The sequence below is a fragment of the Pseudonaja textilis genome, chromosome 14 (assembly GCF_049901715.1).
Source record: "Pseudonaja textilis isolate UNSWEBS1 chromosome 14, rPseTex1.2, whole genome shotgun sequence".
NCBI lineage: Eukaryota > Metazoa > Chordata > Lepidosauria > Squamata > Elapidae > Pseudonaja > Pseudonaja textilis.
Genome location: NC_142003.1, coordinates 6,384,343 through 6,405,390, shown reverse-complemented (window position 1 = coordinate 6,405,390; position 21,048 = coordinate 6,384,343). Strand labels below are relative to the sequence as shown.

Genomic DNA, 21,048 nt, shown 5'->3' with positions numbered 1-21,048 from the left:
GCAAGGAGACAGCAAGGAGCCTGGGTGTGGCTTAGCTCAGGTGTTCTGTACTAAAGCTGCTTGCTCCTCTGCCTGTGTTTTGCATTTGGAAGATAATTCTTTTCAGGTGGGGAGCAGGAGTAGAACTCCTTAGCATCAGAGCATGTTAATAATAATAATATAGGAAATACTAATGCTCTGATGGTCATTTCAAAAAACCCTTTCTTAGTGAGCACCTAGAAACCAAGAGGAATATACATGCCAAATTTCTCAAGTTTGTAGGCTTTATGGTTCTGGAGATTTTATGATGATGCGTGAGTGGTATTTTGCTTTTATAGATATAGATTTGATGATTCACCGTCTGGGATTTGATAAAAACTTTAACCATTCAAGTCTTAACTCAGAACCTTAAGCGTTGTTAAGGTACCGTCTGAATCTATAGGATTCTCCCTGGAAAGACACCTGTAGGTTTAGAAATGGGTGCTGGTGGCAGAAAGTGGAGAAGAAGCAATATGACAACTACTCTCCCCTGATCTGATCACCTTGGATATCAGCTGATTCAGTTTGGGGTCCACCTTTGCAGGAAAGGAAGGCACCTGAACCAGCTGATAGTAATAGTCCCAATTATTGTGAAATTGAAAGGGTCACAAGACATTTACTTCAGCCAGCCAATGAAAATCAGGAGCATTATAAAATGGTCCAAAATACATTGAAGGCAAATTAAGGATGCTGTAATAAAATTTTAGAAAGCCAACCGACACCCCAAAAGGCAGCACTCAACAAAATCGCTTCTAGGCCAAAGGCACTCCTGTTTAAGCCTGTTTTCCTCTTGTTCTATCAGTCAGACATGCTCAGTGAATCTTACCTCCCGCTACTGGTTTTTCTCTTGCCTGCACATGTGCACCAGATATACAGTTGTGTTTTATCTCTCCCAGCTCATTGTTCTCCTGATAATGTTGGCGTGTACATCCAGTATTTGTTGCTCGGAAATTCTAGACTGATAAATCGGGGGTAATTACCTAGGTTAGATGCTGGAATGGTCCGTTTCCTCTAGAAAGCATTGTCAGGAATATGTTTCCTATCTAAATGCTCTGCGTAATTTGTGACGGGTAGCAAGGGGAAGAAGGAGATAATAAGATAGGTTCCACTCTTCATATTTGATGCATTGGATTTAAATATCTGTGTGATAATTACAAAGCCCTGGTAATTCCTTTGTTTTCTGCTGCTGTTCTCATCGCTTCATATGTAATCCATAAATTGGTGGCTCAGTGGCTAAGACGCTGAGCTTGTTGATCAGAATGGTCAGTTTGGCGGTTCAAATCCCCAGCGCCTCATAAGGGAGTGAGCTCAGGTTACTTGTCCCAGCAGTTCAAAAGCACGTTAAAAATGCAAGTAGGAAAATAGGGACCCCTTTGGTGGGAAGGGAACAGTGTTCCGTGCGCCTTTGGCGTTTAGTCATGCCGGCCACATGACCACGGAGACGTCTCCGGACAGCGCTGGCTCTTTGGCTTTGTAACAGCACTGCCCCCTAGAGCTGGAAACGACTATCACGGATGTGCGAGGGGAACCTTTACCTTAAGAATATAAAGTATTGTGCTCTACTTCTCTTAATTTCAAAAGATTCCAGGTCTAAAGAGAGCACCCATCAAACTGATTTCCCAGGGGTGGGGAGTGGGGGGCTTAGCTGGACCACATGGCTTCACCTGAGTGCTGGCTGATGCAATCTTCCCAGGCCAGGTGGTGAGATGGGTAGAGGCCCTTGTTATGTAGAATACTCTGGTCTTAATGGCCCACCCATTAACAAAGATGGGGTGAGGTTTTGCTCCTGAGTTTCTACTTCTCTTTTAGGGGAAACATTCTGCCTTTCTAAATATATCCTAAAGTATTTCATTTTCCTAGGAGAGGGGTGGGTGCTAACTTCCTAATAACAACAATGGAATTTTAGTCCATCTATGACCTGTCATAGAAGCTGGCTGTCTTTTCAGGTCTGTTCGTGACCTACGTGCACAATTTTTTGCGACAGGTCTTCAGTATTAAGGATTAAGATAGTGCCTAACTGGCTTGAATTGTTTTAATTGCTACTTCAAGGCCTCAGCAATGAGTTCCTTGAGAAGGTAGCTATAATCAAGGTACTTTTAATAAGCAGTTTGGAAGCACAGCGATAATGACTTAACTCCAGATTGTAAAAGCGCTCATAATCCTCTGTTGGGTAAGGAAGTCCAAAGCTGCAAGAACTGCAAATTTTCAGTGAGCATGCTCAGCTCAGCCAATGGCAAAGGACTTTGGACTTGTAATTTGGTAACATCCAGTAGGTTCTGTACGTCTGCCTGACTTTTGAAGACCAATATTTGGGGTTTTTGTTGTTGTTTAGAATTATATCCTGCCTTTTGGCTCAGCAGCTCAAGAAGCTGGTATTAAATGCGTCGGGCGTGTTGAATAAATGGGCTTGTCTTGATGGCACATAATCTGACCTTGTAAAATATGCACATTTTTTTCACAGAAGGGAAGAGAGGAGAATGTTGACTTCTGTTTGGATGTATAATGGAAGGAAATATAGCACAGAACGTCTGTCCTAGATCACTCGGATGGCTTCAGCGGCAAGATAACGATGCGAAGCCCTGGCTCTGGAAATTTTCTAACTGCTTTTCAACTCCTGAACAGAATTTTCCCCTAGCTGCAAGAACGGTAGAGTATGGACCTTAATGGGTATTAAGTGGAATACTAAATTGATATGCTAGTAGTCCTCGACTTACGCCATAAGCTACTTTATGACCTGGTTTTGAAGTGAAAGCCGTTGCAGCCTCCCCCACACGAATAACATTTGAGCAATGTTGGTGGGAAGGGGTGCACGAAGGGAGGCTCAGCCAAACTCATTGTGCGCATGTTGTACTCCTGACGATAAAGGTAATAATAAATTTCACCCCGCCCCCCCCTGTCTGTCTGTTCCTTCATCCCTCCCATCAGGGTCCCCGCAGATCTTGGGCCTGCTTCCCAGCCCCTTCTCCCCAGTTCCCTCACCAATCATACGCTTTCTATAGTCCCAAAGATAGTCCAAGAGGCAGCTGGACTTTTTGATAAGTCCAGTTGTCTCTTGAAAAAAACACCTTTGGGACAACCATGGTCTGGATGACTGAGAATCTCCATAGACCTTGAAGAAGCTCAGAAGAAGCTTCTTGGATGAGAAGTGAAACATCTTCAAAGAAAAACCAGAAAGTCCAGTTCATGCTTCTTTTAACAACCCCATAATCCCTTGCAGGGTGGAGCAACTGAGTGCAGTTGGAGTGTTTACTGGCTGGATGCCCTCCCTGTCACCAGCGCGGAGTTATATACAGCCGATGTATTCTGAGTGTGCCCGGAGAGAGAAATAAATCTGCCTCTAGCTAGGATCGAACTCGCAGCCTCCTGATTGTGAGGCGAGAGCTCCCACTCTAGGCCACTGCCCCAGAAAGTCCAGTTGACTAATTGAGCCCGGAATTGCGGTCATAAATTGTGCTGATTGTTAAGCAAGACATCACCTTGACGGTCTGATTGCGTGATAACTTTTATGGTGGTTCAACAAATCACTGTGGTGGTTTAGCGAAATCCATGGTATTTAAGCAAACCCATGGCCTACAATCATGGTGTTTTCCCAGAAACTGGAATTCTCTCCCCCCCCCCCCAAAAAAAGGATTATGGTCATGTGACTGGGATGTTGTAAACAGCTGTGGCCCTACAATCACATGACTGCAGGAAGGGCCTAGCCCTCAGAACTATGAATGCAAGTCATAAGTACACTTTTGGGTGGCATAACTTCAAATGGTCACTAAATAGCTGGTCATAAGTCAAAGACTACCTGTCTGAAATCCTGTTTGCAAATCTTCAGCAATCTAATCTGCCCTCTGTCATTCTTTTCTCTCTCCCTCTTTCTCTTTCTCGCACTCCCTCCTCCCTCCCTCCCTCCCTCTTCTCTCTCTCCCTCTAATCTCTCTCTCTCCCTCTTTTCTCACTCTCCTCCTCCCTCCTTCTCTCTCTCCCTCTTCTCTCTCCCTCCTCTCTTCCTCTTCTCTCTCTCTCTCTCTCTCGCCCTCCTCTCTTCTTCTACTCTCTCTCTCACCCTCCCTCCTTCTCTCTCCCCCTCTTCTCTCTCCTTCCTTTCTCCCTCTTCTCTCTCCCTCTTCTCTCTCCCTCCCTCCCTCCTCTTCTCTCTCTCTCCCCCCCTCTCTCTCCTCCTACTCTCTCTCTCACCCTCCCTCCTTCTCTCTCTCACCCTCTTCTCTCTCTCTCCCCCTTCAGAACAAGTCCATGGAGAGCCAGAAAGCTCCTGTAGAGTTGAAGGAGGCCCCCCCAGCTCACCACCCTCTTCTGCAGCCCTTTGCAGCCGTGCCCCTCCCCGACGTCCACTCTCTCCAGCCAAAGCAAACCCAACTCCCACCCAACCCTAAAGTAAGCTGCTGTTCTCATGGCTCTGATTCCTCCCCTCGGGTCCCCCAGTTGCACTTTGGTGGTGGCGGCGGCGGCAACCTCGGTGGTGGCGGCAACAGCGGCGGCGGCGGTGTCTTGATTAACCCGGGGGCGGTCTTAAACGCTCCGGGCACTGGGACGATCCCCTGGAAGATAGGGTCAGAGTTGGCTTGTCCGTCCTCTTCTCCGCTCAAGAACGGCCCGGCGAGAAGCACCATGGCCGGCGTGTGCCGGGAGAACCCCGTCCCTTCGTGCCCTCACTTTGCCTGCTGCGGGAAATTCCACTTCCAAGCCTGTCACGGTAACCTGCACAAACTGCATCCGTTTTCCCCCCATCCGGGCTGCACGACTCCGGGCTTTTTCTCCTGTCCTGAATTCAGTGGGGCGGCGGGACTCTCGGAGGAGCACCTGGCCCAGTCGGAGCACATGCCTTGCGTTTGCACCAACTCGCTGCACCTAAAGGTCTCACCTCCCCTTTGCTTGAAGGGCTCTCACCACTGCACGGAGTGTCTGAGCAAGGTTTGTACTCCCTGTTTAATCCTGTCTTGCGATATGGGGGAAGGTTGTGTTTTGTATCAGTTTCTGTGCCAGGCCGGAGGGTGGGTCTGCGGCAATTTGCGATGGCCATCTCAACCACGGCGCTACCTGATCCAGCTCCCCCCATATATGACAAACCCTCCGAAGTGAACTCAAAAGATACCTTTGTTAGTAGTGCCGGCAGACCCGGCAAAAAAAGTTTTCTCTCTTACCTCAGGCTAAGAAGGTCCGTCTGGCCGGAAGATGGAGAGTCGTCTGCCGCATCTATTCATTTCTGTCCCCTGCCTTTTATACCCAAAGGTAGCGGCGGTGGCTCTTCTGTCCCAAGGACCGGCCCATAGATTTCCACCACTCTCCTCTCCTCTGCCTTCAGCGCATCCACACCTCAGGCACTGGGCCCAGCTATTTTTTATTTATTTATTTTAAATAATTAAACGGAGTTGTTAAATTGTCCCTCAGCAAATTGGCTGTGACGAGTTGTCCAGCGGTGAGTTGGCCACCGTGAATTGGCTGCGGCTAGTTGTGCCGTCCCATCAGACGGTTCCCCTACTCTGAGCACATCCAGGTATATGGGCTTTTCAAAATGGCTGCCCTGGGTGGGGCGAGACAAGTAGTTCTCGACTTAACGACCACAACGCAGGGAAAATTTTCTGTTACAAAGCAAGACAGTGGCCAAATGAGTTTTGCCAACCATTGTTAACTGGATCAACTTAGTTGTTTAAGTTAGGAAAACTTAACTTGTGAAGTGAATCTGGCCAGTTAGTACGAAAAACGGTTGCAAGTTACTTTTTTTTCCCCGGTGCCATTGACTTCGATCGCTAAATAGGATGTTTGTAAGTCGAGGAGTTCCTTTGCCTGTCAAAGAACTAGCCATTCCCCTGTAGGCAAGTTTCTTTTCAAAGGATACCTCTGTGGGAGCCAAAGTAAATAGAACGGCTGGCAGAGGTTGGTTCCTATGCAGTAGGGTGTGTGTGAAGGCAATTCTATGTTTTTCCTCCGCAGTCATCCCAAGAAAATTTAGTAGAAGCAGCCAAAATGTGGCCGGATATTCCTCCTCCAAACGCCCAGGTGGCGCCCCTTTCTCTCCCACTCTGTAACGGCTGTGGAACCAAAGGAACAAGGAAAGAGAAGAGCCGCCTCTTGGCCAGCAGCTTTGGCCAGCTGACCCCCAAACACGGTAAATATTCCTTTGACTTGATCCTTTTAAGGTTACCGTAGCTTTTAACTCTCCAGCTAATTCATAGTTTCTCAAAGAAAAACCAGAACATCCTCCTCTAAAGTTGGGAGTTAATCCGAGAAGTGTGGTGGTTGAAAGTGTCGGATCTTTCTCCTCCTGGACAACCCAGGCTCTCCAGAAATTGCCATTTCGAACCAGTTACTGGAAAACCTGCCTCCCATTGGGGTCTTCTGGGATATCGAGAATTGTTCCGTGCCGTCCGGTCGTTCCGCCGTGTCGGTGGTCCAGCGCATCCGGGAAAAGTTTTTTAAAGGCCACCGGGAGGCCGAGTTCATCTGTGTGTGTGACATTAGCAAGGAAAACAAGGAGGTGATTGAAGAGCTGAACAATTGCCAGGTGAGCACTCAAAAGATCCGGGGGGTGGCAGAGGAATCATCAACTCTGGACTGGCTGTGTTTAATCTTTTCTTGAAATGTAATTTTTTTTCTTCCCTCCCCGTCTTAGGTGACCGTGGTGCACATCAATGCCACAGCCAAGAATGCTGCAGACGACAAACTCCGGCAAAGCCTCAGGAGGTTTGCAGATACCCATGCCGCACCAGCCACTGTGGTGCTTGTCTCAAGTACGTATCACCGGTGCCTCGTTTGCGAGGGGGTCCTTTTCACCCGTGCTCGGATTCGAAATCCATCATCTGCTCCGTTTTAAATACAGAAGCTTTGCCACTGAACAGTTAAGACAGACAGTTTGGTTTTATTGGTTTAAAAAACCCCAGGCTAGTAACCAGGAGACAGTGAGTTCTAGTCCTGCCTTAGAATTGAAAGACGGCTGGGTAACTTTGGACCGATCACTAGGAGACTGGAAGTTCTAGTCCCGCCTCAAGCAGGAAGGCTGTCCAGGTGACTTTGGACCGATCGCTAGGAGACAGGGAGTTCTAGTCCCGCCTTAAACAGGAAGGCTGTCCAGGTGACTTTGGACCGATCACCTGGGAGCAGTAGCCTCGTCTTAGATATGAAAGCCAGCTGGGTGACTGGGCTAGTCCCTGATTCTTAGCCCAACCCACCTCAGGGTTGTTGTGGGGAAAATAAGAGGAGGAAGGGGAAATATATACTTTCACAGCCTTTCTAATAAAATAATAAAGGCAGGATGAAAATCTACTCATTGCAGTGTTATTTGTGGTTGGCATTGTGGCATATAAGAGCTGTGGTGGTGCAGTGGTTAGAGTGCAGTACTGCAGGCTACTTCTGCTGACTGCCGGCTGCCTGCAAATTTGGCAGGCTCCAGGTTGACTCAGCCTTCCATCCTTCCTAGGTGGGTAAAATGAGGACCCAGATTGCTGGGGGCAAGAGGCTGACTCTGTAAACCGTTTAGAGAGGGCTGGAAAGCGCTGGGAAACGGTAGATAAGGCTAAGTGCTATTGTGCTATGATTTGATTGCTTATTGTACCCTATGACTATTATTAAGTGTTGTACCTTATGATTCTTGAGATATGTATACTGAGAGCATTTGCACCAAGACAAATTCTTTGTGTGTCCAATCACACTTGGCCAATAAAGAATTCATTCATTCTTTCTTTCTATCTATCTATCTATCTATCTATCTATCTATCTATCTATCTATCTATCTATCTATCTATCTATCTATCATTCTATCTGTCTGTCTGTCTGTCTATCTGTCTATCTATCTATCTATCATTCTATCTATCTATCTATCTATCTATCTATCTATCTATCTATCTATCTATCTATCTATCTATCTATCCCACTCAGTCTTGAGAAATAATTAACCAGGTGATTTTTCTTTTCTTTTCTTTTCTCCTATCACTTTGAAATGATCCCGAGTTTAAATAGTTGCTTTTCTGTAATGAATTTTGGCGGGTTTTGTTTGAAGTAAGCAATACAGCCAGGAGCAAAGTTTGAACACAGCATTTTGCCATCCGAAGTTGCCCTGCAGATGCTTGTGAAAAATGCACTGCTCTGCATCACGCATCAGAACCTCCCCAAAAATCACTGACTTTGCTTTGGCCGCTCTCTTTTTCAGCTGATGTCAATTTTGCACTGGAACTCAGCGACTTGAGGCATCGCCATGGTTTCCACATCATCCTGGTTCATAAAAACAAAGCTTCCGAAGCACTCTTGCACCACGCCCACGAGCTCATCCGATTTGAAGAGTTTATTTCAGATTTGCCTCCAAGATTACCCTTAAAGAAAACAGTAAGTGACCAATTAATGGTAAGGCTTTGAAACGTCAGGAGGGGCAGAACAGGCATTCGCGTTAAATCAGTCACACAGATCCCACCTGCTTCACCTATTGATTGCACTTGTTGATGTGGAAATAAAGTTGGAAAGGCGAGTAAACAAGTACAGCGTCATGCCCCTGTCGGAATCTGATTTGGAGGGGGAGGCTGAGCAGCTGACGGGGAGTAGGAGTGTGGCTCTGTTGTCTGTGGAAGAAAGGCAAGGCCGGCTGGGCAGAGCAGGGGAGAGATAGAGCAAGGGAGAGGGAATTCGGAGGAAGATCCAGGCCCCACACCCCTCTTCATCCTAGGGCACAGGAATGGAGAAGGGAGCAACATGAGTTGTGTGGCTTACGGGGGAGGAAAGGGCCCTGATTCCCTTCATTAGCTGCACCTGGGAACACTGTTTAAAAAGGGAAGCTGCACAAAGTTGTTGCCAGCAAATCGTAAATTATGTGGTATTGTCGAGGCTTATGTGGGTTCCTGGTGTCTTCCCAACTGTTGTGTGTTTTGCTGGGCTTTCAAGTCTGCAATTCTCCTGCCCTGTCGAGTTAATTACTGCAGCGTGGTTTGGGGGGATTTTTATTTACAGTTTCTATGTACTTCGTTTTTGGACTGAATTTCCTCCACTTAAAGATTGGTTTGGGGGGATTTTTATTTACAGTTTCTATGTACTTCGTTTTTGGACTGAATTTCCTCCACTTAAAGATTGGTTTGGGGGGATTTTTTTTCTCCAGCCGAAGGTAACCTGGACATTGGGGGCAAAGTTGGAGGTACAAAAGGGGCACTTCTTGCTTATTTGACTCTATTTGACCAGCAGGCACAAGCTCAGTTAGTCTTCCCGAGAAAAGCTCGCCCCCAGCTGCCGGTCCTATGCGATTTCCTTCTCAGCTCTTCTTCTCCTCGAGTTTCACCTGCAGGCTTGCAGCAACTAAATGATCGGGAGTCACAGGGCTTCATAGCAATGTCCACGGCCGGCCCGCCCCGCCAAATGGCAGCCCACGGATGACTTTGGGCTGACACTCCAGTTCTTTCTCTTCTCTTCTGCTGTCTCCAGGCACTTCCACATCCCCTATCCAGACTTTGCTGTTGTTGTTATTATTATTATTTAATCTTTAGTGAGATTCACAGCCTTTGGGGCTGGTTGATAGCTCAACAGCTTGGGTCCTAACCAAGGACCTAGGAACTGCTCAGATAGTGTCAGAGGATATAAGCTGTTCCAAGTAGGGTGGTTTCTTGTAAAATTAGGGTATTCAAGTCTGATAAATTCAGGATTTCCAAATAGCGAGGCAGCCCTTTAGGTATTGCTCCAAGGGCTCCAAATACAATTGGGATAACACACGGTTTCTTTTTCCAAAGTTGCTCAACTTCATTATTTATTATTTATTCATTATTAGTATTCATTATTAACTTATTTTATTATTACTATTATTCTCATTCTCTGAAACAGGCGTGTCATACTCTGTTATATGTTTACAACCTGCCCACCAACCGAGATAGCAAAAGCATCTGCCTGAGGCTTCGGCGTCTGTCGGACAATTGTGGCGGGAAAGTCGTGACAGTCTCTGGCAGCAGTGCGACCCTCCGCTTCCTCAGCCAAGACAGCGCCGAGCGAGCCCAGAAGCGGATGGAGAACGAAGATGTCTTCGGCAACAGGATCACCCTCTCCTTCACCCCCAAAAACCGAGAACTGGCAGAAACCAAGAACGCAGGCTCTTTCATGGCAGAGAAAGCCAAGTCTCCCAAGAAAGCCAACCGAAACGCGAAGCTGTGCCTCATGAGCAGAACGGCCAATGACACGTCTTCCACCGCCAAGGCGGCGGGCTCAAAAGGCCCTCAAGGACACGGGCCCGTTCCCAAAAACACCGCTGTTAAAAGCTTACAGGTAGGATTGCTTTTCCAGGCTTACACCTCTTTTGAATAGAAATAGAATAGAAATAGAAATAGAAGAAATAGAAATAGAATAGAATAGAATTCTTTACTGGCCAAGGGTGGTTGGACACACAAGGAAGTTGTCTTTGGTGCAAATGCTCTCAGTTTACATAAAAGAAAAGATTCATTTGTCAAGAGTCATCGGGTGCAACACTTAATAATAGTCATAGGGTACAATAAGCAATCAAATCATAGAATAGAATAGAATAGAATAGAATAGAATAGAATAGAATAGAATAGAATAGAATAGAATAGAATAGAATAGAATAGAATACTTTATTGGCCAAGTGTGATTGGACACACAAGGAATTTGTCTTGGTGCAAATGCTCTCAGGGTACATAAAAGAAAAGACACATTCGTCAAGAGTCAAGAATCATCAGGTATAACGCTTAATGATAGTCACAGGGTACAATAAGAGTAGAGTAGAATAGAATAGAATAGAATAGAATAGAATAGAATAGAATAGAATAGAATAGAATAGAATAGAATAGAATAGAATAGAATTTTTTATTGGCCAAGTGTGATTGAACACACAAGGAATTTGTCTTGGTGTAAATACTCTCCGTGTACAAGAATAGAATAGAATAGAAATAGAATAGAATAGAATAGAATAGAATAGAATAGAATAGAATAGAATAGAATAGAATAGAATAGAATTCAATTCTTTATTAGCCAATTCTTTATTAGCCAAGTGTGATTGGACACACAAGGAATTTGTCTTGGTGCAAATGCTCTCAGTGTATATAAAAAAGAAAAGATTCCTTTGTCAAGAATCATAAGGGTCAACCCTTGCTTCCTTGTTTCTTTCTCTTTCCTACTTTCTTCCTTGTTTCCTTCGTTGTTTCTCTTCCTTCCTTGTTTGTTTCTTTTCTTTTCTTTTCTTCTGTTTCCAAGGAACTGTGTCGCCTCGAATCCAAAACGGGAAGAAGCTCTGAACATCGCCAGGACCAGCTAAAAGAGGGAGCTCCTCCATTGCACAGCACTTCTGCCACGGCAAGCTCCGTACCTCCCCAAGCCGCCAAGAAGGCAGGAGCGGGAGAACCTGCTCACAATAAAAACAACCCAAAGTACGTTGAGAACCTACAAGGCCGGTTTTCACGGAAGGCTCTCTGTCCCTTTGAATGCCTTAATTAAGCCTTTCTTCTTCCCCCAGGAAAGAGACGATGGCAGCCCGGAGCGTGAACAGTTCCCCAGTGGACAAGAAAGAGAAGGAGAACGCCTTCCAAGTCAGCCTCCCTTCAGCTTTCAACCTGCTGACAGCCTCCAGGCAGCACAGTCCCATTCTGATCTTTCAGAGTTGTTGGTCATCCAGGTGAGCGTCATCACACCACGAGTCCGGGCGCTGTTTGTTTTTAGAGTGGAAAAGCCACGTTTTGGCTTTCATCCAAGCGTGCGCCGGGACGAAAGCTACGTGGCCAGCAAATATTGACGGGGATTAGCAGAGGTGGCTAAGCGGACCGCTTTGATCAAAGGTGGCCAAAAAAAACTGCAAACACTTTTATTTCTACCCAGAAACCATTTCTGGACTTGGTGCTTGAGGTGTGTGTTGAGGGGAGAGAAACTTTCAATTTTGGGTGTTACGGATTCGATAGAAATAGCTAGTTTAAACTAATAATGTAAAAGTAAAAAGTTGGAGCTCAAGCTCCTTGCTGTCTCCTTGCTCACACAGCAAGTACTGTTTTAGTTTCCAAACAGCCCTCAACTCTCTCACACACTGACAGGATGCTAGTCAGATGAATACCAATGGATGCTGGTAGGCAGAGGCAGAATTTTTTTTTTCCCCTTCTTTTCCTCCCCCAAAACTAAGCCTGACCACATAGCTCCCTAGCAAAGCACGGATATCCATATATATATATATATACACACACATATATACATATGATTCTTGATTCTCTTTCTTTCCTTTCCTCGGCCTCAGGAGCGTGTCTCCAAACGTTTCGAACAGGTCTTCTCCGCTCACTTTGAACGCCACAAACTCTTCCAGCCGTCCAGACTGCCCAGATCCGTTTGCAAATGGAGTAGACATTCAGATTAGCAATCTGGATTACCGACTTTCCCGAAAAGAGCTGCAACAAACTTTGCAGGATACCTTCGCTAAGCATGGCGAGGTAAACATCGAGGCTGCCGTTGATGCTTACTTTACAGTGTGTGTGTGTGTTTTTTAAATTGTCTAAATGTCTTTTAAATTGTTCAATTGCTTTAGCAGTTTAGAACCTGGCCGTTTTAGTGGTTCCATTTTAGAACCTGACCGTTTTACTGGTTCCATTTTAGAACCTGACCGTTTTACTGGTTCCATAAGTACGTCAGTACAAATTGCTGTGATTCCATTTTGAAGATCGTGCTAGCCTCCAGTTTTGCTTTCTTTTAACATTAGCAATAGCACTTAAGATTTATATACCGCTTTGCAGTGCCTTTAAGCCCTCGCTAAGCGGTTTACAGAGTCATTGTCAGGATTCCGACCACCCCATTTAAATCATGAGTCTCTAGCCAAACTCCAACAAGATTTATTGGGAGTCAGAAGATGTGGCACTGCCTGGGTGTAGCCGACTCTGAGACACCTAATTCATTGTCACCCTTGACCCTGGTTTTCCTCCCACCCCCTGGGTGTATCATAATTCATATTCTCCAGTGGGACACATCCATAGTCAAGAGTCACCAATCAAGTTCTCAAGTTAGAATTTTGCAGTGGCAGAAACTTCGGTCACCTAGAAACTATCTTTGAAAACATTTATGGAATGCAAACTGCCCACAGCTCCCCCTCCTCCCTTTCTGTTGGCAACTCTAAAAGACCACAGAAATATTTTATGAGTTGACCGTCAGCCTCTTGCCCCCCGACAATCTGGGTCCTCATTTTACCCACCTCGGAAGGATGGAAGGCTGAGTCAACCTTTTGATATGATTTTTGTCTTTTCTTTTTTTTTTAACCAGGTAAAGAATGTAGAACTTAGTCCTCACACTGACTATCAGTTGAAGGCTGTCGTTCAGATGGAGAACCTTCAAGAGGCCATCACTGCTGTCAACAGTTTGCACAGATACAAAATTGGTAACAAGAGGATCCAGGTCTCCTTAGCCACAGGAGCGGCCAGCAAATGTCTGCCACTGATTAGGTAAAACGACAGCTACTATAAGATCTTCCCGTAGCGCTTCCCGTCTCTGAACTGAAAACATTCTGTGGATTAGAGCAGGGGTCCTCAAAGTAGAACCTTTGCTACTTTTTTTCTTAATTAATAAATTTTATTGAATAAACTTTAAAAACAATTGAACACAGTGCGACTTTCTTGGCCGTCATTTTGGCCATACAAGCTAGAGTATAAAGATACACATAACAGTTATTTTCCTTTTTCCCTTATGTTGTTAGTATAGTGCTAGCTGCATATTATTTCTGTTTACATTTATATACAATTATATGCATATTCACCCCCATCTTTTATACTCATGCATTCGTATCATCTCATATTTGTCCATCGTATTCCATTCTCTTTGGTTTACAAAACTTTAACTTTTCATTCCTATAAAGCATCAACCCCTCCTTTCTTTTTCCTTGACTCTGGCCATTGAGACATTTTACTCCAGACTTCATATTACTCTTGTCTCACCCTTCTCTTTGATTTCTACAGTTAGTCTGTCCATAGAACCTTCGCTACTTGCCAGCCTAGTTGCTTTCCAAGAACAGTCTCCCAGTTCTGCAAAGAAAGAAAAGAATAACAGTGGCACCCAAAGCTGTTCCTTAATGAGCTCTTTGTCTTTTTTTTACAGTTCAGAAGCAATATCGATTCTTCAGGACGCCCCAGCCTGCTGCCTCCCCCTTTCCAAATTCACCGAAATTTACGAGAAAAAGTAAGTGGGAAACTTCGCACCCAATGCTCTGCTGAGTTTGAGGAACTTGTGCGGTCATGTTTGATCCAGAGTTTAATCCCTGCTGCAGGTAGTCTTCGACTTAACAACAGAACAGTTCGTTTAGTGACCATTCAAAGCTAAAACGGCACTGAAAAAAGGGACTTAACGGCCATTTTTCACACTCGCGACCATTGCAGCGTCCCCGTGGTCATGTGAACAAAATCGTGTTGCCTGGCAGCTGACTCATATTTATGACTGTTTGCCGTGTCCCCGGGGGTCACGTGATCCCCTTTTGTGACCTTCTGACGAGCAAAATCAAAGCCAGGTTCGCTTAACAACCAGGTGACTAACTTATCAACTGCAGGCTCTCAGGACTCCAACAAATCTACCCCCATTCAAAGCATAAGTCTCTCGCCGCATCTCTCAGAGAAAAGAATATTGATTTATTAGAAGTGGCTATGTTAGCGTTAGCTGGATGCAGCCAATACTAAAATACATCATTTATTTCCCCCTTAACCCTGGTGTTCCCCCACCCCACCCCCTGGATGTATATTCTCCAATGGGACACATCCATCGCCAAGAATCCTCAATCATGCTCTCCAGTAATATTCTTGCGCTCCAACAACTTTGGGCTGCCAGGGCAATTATCTAGGCACTTAAGGAAAGCACTGTTTTCCCCCTCTCCCTTTTTCTGGCAGCTAAAAAGACGAAAGGGGTATCTTTTTAGTTGACGCAGTGATTCCCTTAACCACCACGGCAAGAAAAATTGTAAAGTGGGGCCAAACTCACTTAGAAATGTCTTGCTTAAACAGCAGCAATTTTGGGGCTCTGTTGTGGTCATAAGTCGAGGACGATCTTATATTCCAGGAGGTCTGTAATAGCTGCAGATTTCTTATGTTGCTTTTTTGTTTGTTTTCATATCACGGAGCACTTTCTGTTTCCGGGTCTCTAGGTTCGGACACAAGCTGAATGCCTCGGACTTGCACAAGTTAACAGACATCCTAGCGATCCGCGATCAAGGCAACGGTTGGCAGGTTTGCCTCTTACCCAGCAGCCAAGCGAGGCAGAGCCCGTTGGGGTCCTCGCAGTCTCACGAGGGTTCGTCTGCGAACTGCAGCCCCGTCATCTTTGAGGAGCTGGAGTATCACGAGCCTGTCTGCAAACGGCACTGCGTGAACAAAGACTTCAGGTGAATTTGCTTCCCCCTTCCTTCTCTGCAATCAGTCTAATTTGGACTCCTGGAGCCACGTGGTGGCGCAGTGGTGAGAGTGCGGTACTGCAGGCTACTTCTGCTGACTGCCGGCTGCCTGCAGTTTGGCAGTTCGAATCTCACCAGGCTCGAGGTTGACTCAGCCTTCCAGCCTTCTGAGGTGGGTCAAATGAGGACCCAAAATTGTTGGGGGCAATTTGCTGACTCTGTAAACTGCTTAGAGAGGGCTATAAAAGCACCGCGAAGCGGTATGTAAGTCTAAGAGCTCTTGCTATTGCCCTCCTTCCTTCCTTCCATGGTGTGTAGTGGGTAGAATGCAGCATTGCAGACTAAGTCTGCCCACTGTCAGGAGTTCAATCCCAACCGGCTCAAGGTTGACTCAGCCTTCCATCCTTCTGAGGTGGGTAAAATGAGGACCCAGATTGTTGGGGGCCAGAGGCTGACTCTATAAACCGCTTAGAGAGGGCTGTAAAAGCACTGTGAAGCGGTATATAAGTCTAAGTGCTCTTGCTCTTGCTTTTAGTTATTGCATAAGTTGGGAAGATAAACTTTCAAGCATAAGCATTTAAACTGCGGGATAGTTATATTTAAACATTTAAACTGGGGGATAGTTATATAGGCATATTTTCTTTGCTCAGCTTCCTATAAAACTGAACTTGGTTGTTGGTGTTTTTTTTTTTTTTTTTAAGCGAACACGACTTTGATCCCGACTCCTACAAAATCCCCTTCGTGATTCATTCTCTGAAGGCATTTGCTCCTCAAGTCCATAGCTTGTTACAGACCCATGAGGGGACAGTACCACTACTCAGGTAAAACAACAAAAAACAAAAAATTGCTCGAACACCCAAAGCTTCAGCAAAATGTATATTAAAAATTGTTCCCATCCATCCCTGACTCTCTCTCTCTCTCTCTCTCTCTTCCATAACGGAGCCGGTTCTCTGCCATAAAAGGACAGTTAGCAGTGGAGAGGCATGCCAGGAACTGCATTTCTGCAGCCAAATGGATGTGTACCAGACACACACACACACACACATACACCCACTTCAAAGAAGTGCTGAAATTACATCCTGTTTTGCACAGAACGCTTTGAACATTAGGGCAAATCAGAAACCACAGAGAATTGCACTTCACTTAACCCCATTCTTAATTTGCATTTTCTGATCGGCTCTGTTGCTGTTTTCCTCTTGCCTGGATTGCAGGTTAATTGATGTCCTTATTCCATGCTTCTGTCCTTTTTCTCTCCCTCTCTCTTTCCTTCCTTCCTTCTTCCCCCCCGTCCCCCCCGTCCCCCCACCCGATTGCATTTAGTGTTTGAGAAAGAATCCTTTTTTTCTGGCGTTTTAATTTTCTATTTCACCCCCCTTTCCTCTGTCATTCTCCTTTGCTGAAATTGTAAATCCTCAATCTGTAATAGAATGGTCGCGCAGAGAGGTTGGCTGTTAAAACAGCTTGCAAACGGTTGCTCTATATTTATCAACATCCATATGTATTTCCTGTATGTCATTTGATCTTAGTGCCCTTTAAGAAGCTAGCTCCTATTAATGAGAAGCAGGCAAGCCTCAGTCATCTCTGCATCTCTGCATCTCTTGCCAACAGTTGCTTGACATGGTGCCAAGTTTTTGTGAAATCAAACCCAACCACGCAACCCAGCCATGCGTAGCTTTAATCTGAAGGTCTGATTTGCTGAATAGAAAAGAAAGGATTGCCAATTTCTTGCCGATAAACACCAGAAAGCTATGAAACCACATAAACCCCTCAAATTGAGGTTACCTTGGTGCTCTTTGAGCTTTCTTGCAGAAGTCCTGTTTCAAGAGACTCTGGAGCTGAAGAAGCGTCTTGGATGAGAAGCGAAACGTCTTCAAAGAAAAACCAAGAAAGTCCAGTTGCCTCTTGAAAAAGGACCTTTGGGACAACCATGACCTGAAGGACTGAGAACCTCCATACATTTATTTTCTTGCAGGCATTTTATTACCCAAACTAGGTAACATCATAGAATAGAATGAAATAGGAATAGGATGGCATGGCATGGCAGGGCAGGGCAGGGCAGGGCAGGGCAGGGCAGAGCAGAGCAGAGAATAAGAATAGAATAGAATAGAATAGAATAGAATAGAATAGAATAGAATAGAATAGAATAGAATAGAACAGAATTCTTTATTGTCCAAGTGTGATTGGACACACAAGGAATTTGTCTTGGTGCAAATGCTCTCAGTGTACATAAAAAGAAAAGATACATTCATCAAGAGTCAAGAATCATTGCGTACAACACTTAATGATAGTCATAGGGTACAATAAGAATTAGAATTAGAATTAGAATAGAATAGAATAGAATAGAATAGAATAGAATAGAATAGAATAGAATTCTTTATGAGCCAAGTGTGATTGGACACACAAAGAATTTGTCTTGGTGCAAATGCTCTCAGTGTATATAAAAGAAAAGATACATTCGTCAAGAGTCAAGAATCATCAGGTACAACACTTAATGATAGTCATAGGGTACAAGAAGCAATCAAATCACACTAGGAAACAGTCCATATAAAATCATAAGGATACAAGTGACAAAGTTACAGTCATACAGTCACAAGTGGGAGGGGATGGGTGATAAGGAGGGATGAGAAGATTAACAGTAATAGTAGTGCAGACTTTGTAATAGTTGAACAGTGTCGAGTGCACCGATGATATTACCTAGTTGGGTAATGAAACATCTGCAAGAAAACTTCAAGCTCAGAGTGCCCCAAGGAGCCTCATTTTGACCCTGAGCTACAAATACTCCCCTTTATTGCTACTTCTCAAATTATTAATTGTGGATTATGAATAGAATAAAACCATCTTCTGCTTATAAAATGGCTCATACATCTAAAGGTAGTGTGGTGTAGGTGGAAAGTCTGAGCATGGTTTTCAGTCCATTCTTACATCCTGGAAGATTCCTGGCTCCTCACTCACTTTCAGCCGAACCCATTTTATGTGGATAAACCTGGCAACAGAGCATTGTGGGTTATATCTTACGCTCCTTAAAGAACAGGTAGAGATGCATCCAACTCTTCAAATTAATATTCAGAACCGATGTGAGTCTGCAATGCCCACATTCAGGATCCTTGCTGGGTTTTTCTGGTTTTTTACTAATCCATTATCGCTGCAGTTATGATCCAATCCAAAGCGTACCGCTGCTTATTTTGATCAGAAGATAGGAAAGGGGTGCTGTTGTTTGTGTCTGATCTCCAGCAGTTACCCGAAGATTGTTCACAAGCAGAGGAATATAAATAGTCCTCTAAGCCACCGCATCCTGGAAGGGGTGCGGCGGCTCAGTGGCGAAAACGCTGAGCTTGTCGATCAGAAAGGTTGGCGGTTCGAATCCCTAGCGCCGCGTAATGGAGTGAGCTCCGGTTATTTGTCCCAGCTTCTGCCAACCTAGCAGTTCAAAAGCATGTAAAAATGCAAATAGAACAATAGGGACCCTTTTGGTGGGAAGGGAACAGCGCTCCGTGCGCCTTCGGTGTTTAGCCATGCCGGCCACATGACCACGGAGACGTCTTCGGACAGCGCTGGCTCTTTGCCTTTGAAACGAAGATGAGCACCGCCTCCTAGAGCTGGAAACAACTAGCACGTACGTGCAAGGGGAACTTTTACCTTACAAGCATTGAGCTAATTTTCTTTCCCACCTCCCCCCCTTTTTTTTATAGCTTCCAAGACTGTTATGCTTCCGAATTTAACAGTCTAGAAATGGTTCCAGAAGGCCACGGGGGCGTCCCTCTGGAGCACCTTATCTCCTGCGTTCCTGGTGTTAATATTGCTACGGCACAGAACGGCATCAAAGTTGTAAAATGGATACATAATAAACCGCCACCTCCCACCACAGGTATTTTATGTTACTCCTTGGTCGCTGTCTTAGCTGGCTACCTAAACTTGACCACTCGTCCCATTTCTCCCCCATGGTCTGAATTTGCAAAGACGACCCGTGAAGCGGGAGACGGTCCCACCGATATGAGATTTGGTAGAATTATTCTCTTCCCAGCCTACCAAGATTGCTCACTGGCAATATTAGAATATAATTTTTAATAGAAGGATTAAAAATCACAGATAGAAAGACTAGAAGTTTACAGATGTTAGGCATTTTCTTTTATGTGTTTTTCAAATAATGAGAATAATTTAAATTTGATAGAAATTACTAATACTCTTAGCGGGAATTGGATCAATATGAATGATACCTAATATTAATTTTGTTTATAATAAAGAAATGTTTAGATTGAACAAGAAAGAAATGGATGAAAATAGAGACGAAGATGAGGGGTTAGGTGGTTTTTAGTTTATGTATGTTTAAACACTATAACGAGGGTTACTTAAATGTGACCAATGTGATAGAGGTTACTAATATTGTTATGGTGAACTTGATTAATATGAATGATACCCAGAACTAACTCTGTTCACACACAAAATGGATGTATATTGGCGGGGGGGGGGGGAGGGATTGTCCACTGGCAACCATGAACTTTTTGGACTCACATTTTGTGTGTTTGTTTGTACTCATTTGTATCCCGCCTTTATTATTTTTATAAATAACTCAAGGCAATGAACATACCCAACAGATCTTCCTCTTCCTATTTTTCCCCACAACAACAGCAACCCTGTGAGGTGGGTTGGGCTAAAAGAGAAGGGACTGGCACAAGGTCACCCCAGTCAGGGATGGGATTCTACCGGTTCGCACCTATTCGCTAGAACTGGTTGTTAACATTCTAAGCAGTTCGGAGAACCGGTTGTTGGAAGAAATTACAGGGCTAATCCTGTAAGGAAGGCAGGAAGGAAACATTCTGGTGTTGCTTACAGAAACTGCCTCTCCGTTAACCCTTATTGCATTCTTGGCAGGACTAGACTTCCTGTCTCTGGAACCTCTCTGGAGTTTTTTTCCCCCTCCTTTGTTGGTACTTTGCTTGTGTGGAGGGACCATTCAAAGTTACAATGGCACTGAAAAAAGTGACTGATGACCATTTTTCACACTTAGGAGGAGGAGACGCGTGCCTCGATATGAGTGATATTAAGTTGGCCACACCCAGCCAATAACATGACCACCAAGCCATGCCAACCAACTTACCCCCCCCCCCACAGAACCAGTTGTTAAAAAATTTGAATCCCACCCCTGCCCCCAGCCAACCTTCATGGCTAAGGAGGGACTTGAATTCACCCTCTCCCGCTTTCAAGCCTAGTGCCTTAACCACTTTATAAGCTTGCTTTCAGACAGCCCAATGTTCTCTTGGAGTTTGGGACTCCAGGTCCATGGGTGGGCTGGTGGGGGTTTGCAGGGGGTCAGATTATTCTTTTTTTCCTTTTCTCATTTCCAGTAAACGGGATTAGTTTCTCAAAGAATTGGGACCACACGTTAAGTTTCAATTAAGATGATATGTTGCTCATGCCTACACACAAGAATCTACATGCCTACACAGAAGAATCTAGCCAACTAACGGTCATCCCTAAACAGGCACTAGATGAAAGTGAACAAAATTCAAAATGGGGTTGGACGTAGACCACTGATGGGAACATAAAGACTCCAGGCTGATTCCTCTTTTGACTCCTCCCTCAGGCAGTTAGTCTTACAAATGTACGATGTAAAAAAAGATGTTGAGACTCTAGAAAGAGTACAGAGAGGGCAACGAAGATGATTAGGGGACTGGAGGTTAAAACATATGAAGAACAGTTGCAGGAACTGGGCCTGG

The 21,048-nt window shown here is 44.9% G+C and overlaps 1 protein-coding gene across 5 annotated transcripts in view; it reads left to right on the top strand.

Annotated features, from left to right (window-relative positions):
• Nucleotides 1–21,048, top strand: part of MARF1 (meiosis regulator and mRNA stability factor 1) — a 39,782-nt gene that overhangs the window by 1,230 nt on the left and 17,504 nt on the right. For all 5 annotated transcript variants that reach the window (XM_087942085.1, XM_087942081.1, XM_087942084.1 and 2 more), the window contains exons 2-16: nt 2,480–2,664; nt 4,252–4,938; nt 5,959–6,133; nt 6,303–6,529; nt 6,638–6,755; nt 8,171–8,343; nt 9,817–10,251; nt 11,194–11,366; nt 11,453–11,611; nt 12,218–12,407; nt 13,228–13,406; nt 14,056–14,136; nt 15,089–15,325; nt 16,036–16,155; nt 19,024–19,199. In XM_087942085.1, the coding sequence (XP_087798211.1) occupies nt 2,521–2,664; nt 4,252–4,938; nt 5,959–6,133; nt 6,303–6,529; nt 6,638–6,755; nt 8,171–8,343; nt 9,817–10,251; nt 11,194–11,366; nt 11,453–11,611; nt 12,218–12,407; nt 13,228–13,406; nt 14,056–14,136; nt 15,089–15,325; nt 16,036–16,155; nt 19,024–19,199 (3,274 nt within the window). In that variant the 5' untranslated portion in view covers nt 2,480–2,520. The remainder of the gene's footprint in view (nt 1–2,479; nt 2,665–4,251; nt 4,939–5,958; nt 6,134–6,302; nt 6,530–6,637; nt 6,756–8,170; nt 8,344–9,816; nt 10,252–11,193; nt 11,367–11,452; nt 11,612–12,217; nt 12,408–13,227; nt 13,407–14,055; nt 14,137–15,088; nt 15,326–16,035; nt 16,156–19,023; nt 19,200–21,048) is intronic.